The sequence below is a fragment of the Theropithecus gelada genome, chromosome 6 (assembly GCF_003255815.1).
Source record: "Theropithecus gelada isolate Dixy chromosome 6, Tgel_1.0, whole genome shotgun sequence".
NCBI classification, from domain to species: Eukaryota; Metazoa; Chordata; class Mammalia; order Primates; family Cercopithecidae; genus Theropithecus; species Theropithecus gelada.
This window is the reverse complement of record NC_037673.1, coordinates 111,115,438-111,123,882: the sequence shown is the minus strand read 5'-3', so window position 1 is coordinate 111,123,882 and position 8,445 is coordinate 111,115,438. Positions and strand designations below refer to the sequence as shown.

The 8,445-nt window shown below is 44.0% G+C and overlaps 1 protein-coding gene across 1 annotated transcript; it reads right to left on the bottom strand.

Moving 5' to 3' along the window:
* Nucleotides 1–1,035: 1,035 nt before the first annotated feature.
* Nucleotides 1,036–3,031, bottom strand: LOC112626144 (39S ribosomal protein L49, mitochondrial-like). Its single transcript, XM_025387965.1, has 2 exons — nt 2,448–3,031; nt 1,036–2,331 (listed from the first exon to the last, which is right to left on the bottom strand). Exon 1 carries the CDS (start codon nt 3,016–3,018, stop codon nt 2,575–2,577), a length of 444 nt encoding a protein of 147 aa, XP_025243750.1. The 5' UTR covers nt 3,019–3,031; the 3' UTR covers nt 1,036–2,331; nt 2,448–2,574.
* Nucleotides 3,032–8,445: the final 5,414 nt, after the last annotated feature.

Genomic DNA, 8,445 nt, shown 5'->3' with positions numbered 1-8,445 from the left:
GTTTGTTATGATTTCCATTCTTTTGCATTTGCTGAGGAGTGTTTTACTTTCAATTATGTGGTCACTTTTAGAAAAAGTACAATGTGGTACTGAGAAGAATGTATATTCTGTTTTTTGGGGGGTGGACAGTTCTGTAGATGTCTAATAGGCCCACTTGGTCCAGAGCTGAATTCAGGTCCTGGATATCTTTGTTAATTTTCTGTGTTGTTGGTCTGTCTAATATTGACAGTGGGTACAGTGGGGTGTTAAAGTCTCCCACTATTATTGTGTGGGAGTCTAAGTCTCTTTGTAGGTCTCTAAGAGCTTGCTTTATGAATCTGGGTGCTCCTGTACTGGGTGCATACATATTTAGGATAGTTAACTCTCTTGTTGCATTGATCCCTTTACCACTATTTAATGGCCTTCTTTGTCTCCTTTGATCTTTGTTGGCTTACAATCTGTTTTATCAGAGACTAGGATTGCAACCCCTACTTTTTTTTTGTTTTCCATTTGATTGGTAGATCTTCCTCCATCCCTTTATTTTGAGCCTATGCATGTCTTTGCACATGAGATGGGTCTCCTGAATATGGCACACCAATGGGTCTTGACTCTTTATCCAGTTGACAGTCTGTGTCTTTTAATTGGAGCATTTAGCCCATTTATATTTCAGGTTAATTTTGTTATATGTGAAATTGAGCCTGTCATTATGATGCTAGCTGGTTATTTTGCTCATTAGTTCATGCAGTTTCTTCATAGTGTCAATGGTCTTTACAATTTGGTATGTTTTTGCAGTGACTGGGTACTTGTTCCTTTCCATGTTTTGTGCTTTCTTCAGGAACTCTTGTAAGGCAGGCCTGGTGGTGACAGAATCTGTCAGTATTTGCTTGTCTGTAAAGGATGTTATTTCTCTTTCACTTATGAAGCTTTGCTAGGCTGGATATGAAATTCTGGGTTGAAAATTCTTTTCTTGAAGAATGTTGAATATTGGCCCCCACTCTCTTCTGGCTTGTAGGGTTTCTGCCAAGAGACCCACTGTTTTTTTTTTTTTTTTTTTTCCAGATGATTATTTAATTTGTAAATATTGTACAAATTTTAATAGCTTAAATTGTATATACAGCCAAATAAAAACTTGCATTAACAGTTGGTGGGGTTTGTCTCATGGAATCAATAAAATCAGTGTCGGGCTCCTTGCTGTGGCTGTACACTTGAGAATGGAATGGAATCTCCAGGAGTTAGGGTTTCCATGGAAGCCAGCACTATCCTTGGGGACACCATTGACCATTAACAGATTAGGAAGATGTGCCCATTTTACACATGGAGAAGCAGCCCAGAGTTCAGTGCCCTGCCTTAGGGCAGAGACCAAGTTGGGGAGCCAGGAACTGGAAGCTGTCTTAGCCAGTTTGGGGGTAGGGTGGGGTCTCAGGCCTTTAGCCCCTGTGACTCCAATGAAGGCTGGTGAGCTGGGGTTGGGATGGGATGGCAGGGTGAAAGGTCAGCGTATTCCTGCCTGCAAAGCCCTCCCCAGCCTTGATTCCAGGTCAGCAGGCTGGGGAGGATGGCCCTATGCTGGCTGTGAGGAGTTCCCAGCCACTCCCTTGTGGTCGGGCCAGCCAAGTCTGGTCTGCAATGGAACAGTGACCAAGAATGGGCCTCCTACCTCTCTATGAGAAAGAGCCCCGGGCTAACGTGGGCACTCTGTGCCCCAGTGCCAGCACTGTACTTCGAACAGAAGATCTCCAAGCCCCATGCCCGAGTCATCTGTGTTCATAGCCTGTACCAAACAAGATCGGGCCTAGAGCAAGGGCTTGGGCATGTTTGCAACAATGAGTTTTGGAGGGCCAAGGAAACAAAGTGCCCAGTGGCTCTGCCCTGTGCTACCTTCCCCTAAACTGGTTTGGGCTACTGCTTCCACCAAATAACAACTAGAATTTGAATTGCTGAGCCCAAGGAAAGGAAAACAAAACAGGCCAAAGTGGGCAGGGCACATGGCTCACGCCTATAATCCCAGCACTTTGGGAGGCCGAGGTGGGCAGATCACTTGGAGTCAGGAGTTTGAGACCAGCCTGGCCAACATGGTGAAACCTCATCTCTACTAAAAATACAAAAATTAGCAGGTTGTGGTGGCGGGTGCCTGTAATCCCAGCTACTCAGCAGGCTGAGGCAGGAGAACTGCTTGAACCCAGAGGTGGAAGTTACAGTGAACCAAGATCATGCCACTGCACTCCATCCTGGGCAACAGAGTGAGACTCCATCTCAAAAAACAAAAAACAACAGGCCAAGATAGGAGGGAGAGAAAGCTGCTGACACCCCCCATTAGCCTGGTTATTCCTATTTGGTCTCCCACATTAGGCACTCTCCCCCAGCATGTACATAGGGTCCAGTTTTCTCCTTTATGCAAGCAAGGCCTGACCCCAAAGTCCTTTAGCCTTAGTTTCTGTATCCCCTGTCTCAGGGGCTCCAACACCCACCTCCCTCCTCCTGAGGCCCCCTAGACTTGATCCGCAGGGCACACTGACATGCAGGCTGCTCAGCTAGGCTTCAGAAGCCTTTCTCCAAGAGCCAGGCTTTAAGCTCCTGGTCAAAGTAGCCCTTGATTCACAGGGTACCTGTCACCTCATTGACCTGGGTGACGGGTGTCTTCCCCAGCAGTGGGCCCAGAAGATCTTCCACATCTTTCTGCAGGGCCCAAATGTCCCCTTCCACTTTCCAGATCACAGTCATCTGCTGGTTGCCATGCGTGATGTCCTTGTAGACAGGGATGTTGTGCATCCGAGAGCGTCGTACAAAGTAGGGCAGGTTGGGTGGGGGGTCTCTGGGAGGCTGCCAGCCACTAGGGGTAGGATAATGTTCATGTTTTGGGGGATCTGGGATCCTCGTAGCTGGTAACAGGCGCTCCACAAACTGATATTCATCCACAGACTCCACAAAGCTGGGGTAATCTGGAGGGCCCTGCGTCTGACTCAACAGCCGTAGCCCGCAGCCCTGCTGGACACCAGTTCTCCATCCCCGCAGCGCAGCCCGGAACATGGTAACTGCCATCTTGACCGAGACCCACTGTTAATCTGATGGACTTCCCTTTGTGGGTAACCTGACCTGTCTCTCCGGCTGCCCTTAATATTTTTTTCTTAATTTCAACCTTGGTGAATCTGACAATTATGTGTATTGGCGTTAAACTTCTTGAAGAGTATCTTTGTGGTGTTCTCTGTATTTCCTGAATTTGAATGTTGACCTGCCTTGCTAGGTTGGGGAAGTTCTCCTGGATAACATCCTGTAGAGTGTTTTCCAACTTGGTTCCATTCTCCCCATCACTTTCAGGTACGCCAATCAAATGTAAGTTTGTTTTTTTTTTCACATAGTCCCATGTTTCTTGGAGGCTTTGTTTATTTCTTTTCACCTTTTTTTCCTCTAATCTTGTCGTCTTGCTTTATTTCATTGAGTTGATCTTCAGTCTCTGATATCCTTTCTTCAACTTGATTGATACAGCTATTGATAATTGTGCATGCTTCATGAAGTTCTTGTGCTGTGTTTCTCAGCTCCATCAGGTCATTTGTGTTCTCGCAACTGGTTATTCTAGTTAGCAATTCCTCTAACCTTTTTTCAAGATTCTTAGCTTCCTTGCATTGGGTTAGAACATGCTCCTTTAGATTGGAGGAGTTTGTTATTATCCACCTTCTGAAGCCTACTTCTGTCAATTCGTCAAACTCATTCTCTGTCGAGTTTTGTTCCCTTGCTGGTGAAGAGTTGCAATCCTTTGGAGGAGAAGGGGCATTCTGGTTTTTGCAATTTGCAACCTTTTTGCGCTGGTTTCTCCCGATCTTTGTGGATTTATCTACCTTTGGTCTTTGCTGTTGGTGACCTTCAGATGGTGTCTCTGAGTGGACCTCCTTTTTGTTGATGTTGACACCATTCCTTTCTGTTTGTTAGTTTTCCTTCTAACAGTCAGGCCCCTCTGCTGCAGGTCTGCTGGAGTTTGCTGGGGTCCACTCTAGACCCTGTTTGCCTGGGTATCACCAGCAGAGGCTACAGAACAGCCAAGATTGCTGCCTGTTTCTTTCTCTGGAAGCTTTGTCCCTTGGAGCACCTGCCAGATGCCAACCAGAGCTGACAGACACATATGAAGTGTCTGTCAGCCCCTACTGGGAGGTGTCTCCCAGTCAGGATACATATGGGTCAGAGACATGCTTGAGGAGGCAGTGTCTCCCTTATCAGAGCTTGAACGCTGTGCTGGGAGATCCGCTGCTCTGTTCAGAATTGTCAGGCAGGGATGTTTAAGTCTGCTGATGCTGTGCCCACAGCCACCCCTTCCCCCAGGTGCTCTGTCCCAGGGAGATGGGGGTTTTGTCTATAAGTGCCTTACTGGGGTTGCTGCCTTTTTTTCAGAGATGCCCTGCCCAGAGAGGAGAGCTCTAGAGAGCAGTCTGGCTGCAGTGGCCTTGCTGAGCTGCAGTGGGCTTCACTCAGTTCAAACTTCCTGGGGGCTTTGTTTACACTGTGAGGGGAAAATTGTCTACTCAATCCTCAGCAATGGCAGACGCCCCTTCCCCCACCAAGCTTGAGCATCCCAGGCCGAGCTCAGACTGCTGTGCTGGCAGCGAGAATTTGAAGCCAGTGATCTTAGCTTGCTGGATTCCATGGAGGTGGGACCAAGCCAGACTACTTGACTCCCTGGCTTCAGTCCCCTTTCCAGGGGCATGAATTGTTCTGTCTCGCTGACATTCCAGGTGCCACTGGGGTAAGGAAAAAAAAACAAAAAACAAAAAACCAGCAACTCCTGGAGCTAGTTTGGTGTCTGCCCAAATGGCCACCCAGTTTTGTGCTTGAAATCCCAGGCCCTGGTGGCATAGGCACCAGAGGGAATCTCCTGGTCTGCTGGTTCCAAAGACCACGGAAAAAGTGCAGTCTCTGGGCTGGAGTGCACTGTTCCTCCCGGTACAGTGGTACAGTCTCTCACGGCTTCCCTTAGCTAGGGGAGGGAAATTCCTCGACCCCTTGTGCTTCCTGGGTGAGGCAGTACCCTACCTTTCTTTGGCTCACTCTCTCTGGGCTGTACCCACTGTCCAACCAGTCCCAATGAGATGAACTGAGTTCCTCAGTTGGAAATGCAGAAATCGTCTGCCTTTTGTGTAGGTCTTGCTGGGAGATGCAGATAGGAGCTGTTCCTATTTGACCATCTTGCCAGCCAGGGCCTAAGTTTTCACATCACGTATTTACCACAAATAGGCAACAATGGAAACCAATGTCACTCTCTACTGCACTGCCTCAAAAAGGCTGCTCCAGTCATTGATTTTTGAATGTGGTTAAGCATAAACATTTTTATTTTTCCCTTTGCTTTGTTTGCGAGGGTCATCCTAATTCAGTCTGATATCTTTTGGAAAGATTTCTTCTTGTTTTATTAAGAAATAATTACTTTTTTTCCATTTAACTAAAAACATATACAACTTCCATCAGAATTGCTGATGTATATTTACCCTTTTAGTCATACAAATTGCAGATAAATATGTGGTTTTTACTTAACTCTTTAAAAGAGGGAAGTCAGTGGTGAAGCCATCTTTATAGAATTCTTCCAGAAACCCCAGGGAGTAAACCATTAATCTGAACTGCCCCCCCCCACCCCAGCACCCACCCCTGCACATTCACCCCTTCCTGCCCCAGCAGAACCTAGTAGAATTCAAGCCTGGAAAAGAATCTGGATCTCCAGACTTTAACTAACAGGCTTTTTCCGGTTTTACAACATTCCTCCTCAAGAGGCTTCTTAGCTTTTATTAGTCATTGTCAAGTTTATAGTGCTGATTATTAGCAGGCACCATTTCTACCAAAATGATTGTGCTTCCTTGTTGACTGAATTTACTGCATGCAGGTCTCTCAGCCTCATTTGATTTTTAGAGATTCCTCAGACATCCGTCCTTGGGCTGCCATATTCCTTTCAGGGGAGTGTACCAGGTTCCATCAGTTCAACTTTGATTGTTTTTCCCTTTGCCAGTAGTTCTTGGTGGACTAGCCATACCAGACTGCTGAGTCCCAAATGGCATATGTGGTCAGGAGAAAGGGACACCTGCCGGTGACCTCCTACTTGTCACTTTCAGGTTCATCTACATTGGATTTTCCTGAGAAGAGAAGCTTTGAAGCTCAGCAGGAGCTTCCTAACAAAAAGACAGTTTGTTAGGAAGGAATACCTTTAGTTATTAGGACAAATGAATTCAATAGATGGATTATCACTCATCTTTGCCTACTATTGGACTGGGAATTGAAAGAACTAGTTCTAGTCCTTCCTCTGTTACTCATTTACAATGCTGTCTTGAGAACCATGTTAACTTCTGCAGGGGTTTCCTTATTTTATAAACTGGGATAATAATGCCCATATTCTTTTCATGTATGGAAACTCATATCCCTGTCAATAAGCCTCCTTTCTCATAGTGGTAGAGGTGGTGGAGTGTGGTCAGTTGCTCATGACTGAGGATTTTCAGCATGGTTCGATGGCCATATGTCAAAGATGTAGCAGAGGGACTTTCTGTATGAGGTGAGAAAATTCAAAAAATTAGTCTAAGGTTTCTTTTCATCTCTACACTCCATGTTTCTAATTGGACTATAGACACATTGGCTCACTTCACCTTTATTTCCCAAAAATAGGAAAATAAATATTTTCTAAAAAAGCTTTCATTTTCAGCTTCTCGACAGTTTATCACTCTCTCTGTTTTAAGGCACAGTCATGTCTCCCTAGACAACTGCAAGACAACCTCCTAACTGGTTCTACTCCTGCCTCACAAGAAGTCTGTTCTCCATGGAGAAGTCCAAGTAATCTCTTAAAAATATAAATTGGACTCCATCACACTCCTGCTTAAATCCCTCCAATAGCTTCACATAGATTTAAAATAAAATGTGGTGTTTTTAAATGTGGTGATTCAATTTCTTCCTGGTTCAGTCTTGGAAGGGTGTATGTGTTCAGGGATCTATCAATTTCTGCTGGATTTTCTAGTTTATGTGCATATAGTGTTTAATAGTATTCTCTGATGATTGTTTATATTTCTGTGGGGTCAGTGGTGATATCACCCTTATCATTTCTGATTGTGTTTATTGATTCTTCTCCCTTTTCTTCACCATTAGTTTAGCTAGTGGTCTATTTTATTTCATTCAAAAAACCAAACTCTGGATTCATGGAACTTGCAAGTGGTATTTTGTATCTCAATTTCCCTGAGTTCAACTCTGATTTTACTTATTTCTTGTCTTCCTCTAGGTTTGGGATTTGTTTGCCCTTGCTCCTCTACTTCTTTGAGTTGGGATTTAGGTTTGCTGAGTTAACATCTTCTTAGCTTTTTGTTGTGGGAATTTTAGTGCTATAAATTTCCCTCTTAACACTGCTTTAGCTGCATCCCAGAGATTCTGCTACATTGTCTCTTTGTTCTCATTAGTTTCAAAGAGCTTCTTGATTTCTGCATTAATTTCATTATTTACCCAAGAATCATTCAGGAGAAGGTTGTTCAATTTCCATGTAGTTGTGTGGTTTTGAGCAAATTTCTTAATCTTGAATTCTAATTTGATTATGTTGTGGTCTGAAAGACTGTTATAATTTCAGGGTTTTTTTTTTCTTTTGCATTTGCTGAGTGTTTTACTTTCAATTATGTCACCAGTTTTGGAGTAAATGCTGCGTAGCAATAGGAAGAATGTATAGTCTGTTGTTTTTGGGTGGAGAGTTCTGTAAATGTCTACCAGGTCTGCTTGATCCAGTGTTGATTTCAGGTCCTGAATATCTTTGTTAATTTTCTGTCCCAATAATCTGACTAATATTGTCAGTGGGGTGTTAAAATCTCCCACTATTATTGTGTGGAAGTCTATGTATCTTTGTAGGTCTCTAAGTACTTGCTTTATGAATCTGGATGCTCCTGCATTGGGTGCATATACATTTAGGATAGTTAACTCTTCATATTGAACTGAACCCTTTACCATTATGTAATGCCTTTTTTTCATTTTTGATCCTTGTTGGTTTAAAGTCTGTTTTGTTAGTAACTAGGGTTGTAACCCCTGCTTTCTTTTGTTTTCCATTTGCTTGGTAAATTTTTATCCATCCCTTTGTTTTGGGCCTTTTTGTGTCTTTCCATGTGAGATGGGTTTTTTGAAGACAGCATACTGATGGGTCTTGGCTCTTTTTTTTTTTTTTTTTTTTTAATTTATTTATTATTATTATACTTTAAGTTGTAGGGTACATGTGCATAACATGCAGGTTTGTTACATATGTATACTTGTTCCATGTTGGTGTGCTGCACCCATCAACTCGTCATTTACATCAGGTATAACTCCCAATGCAATCCCTCCCCCCTCCCCCCTCCCCATGATAGGCTCCGGTGTGTGATATTCCCCTTCCTGAGTCCAAGTGATCTCATTGTTCAGTTCCCACCTATGAGTGAGAACATGCGGTGTTTAGTTTTCTGTTCTTGTGATAGTTTGTTAAGAATGATGGTTTCGGGGGGGGTC

What these genes read in the sequence shown, in the direction of transcription:
- LOC112626144 (XM_025387965.1), bottom strand. Translation starts at nt 3,018, where the DNA reads ATGGCAGTTACCATGTTCCGGGCTGCGCTGCGGGGATGGAGAACTGGT.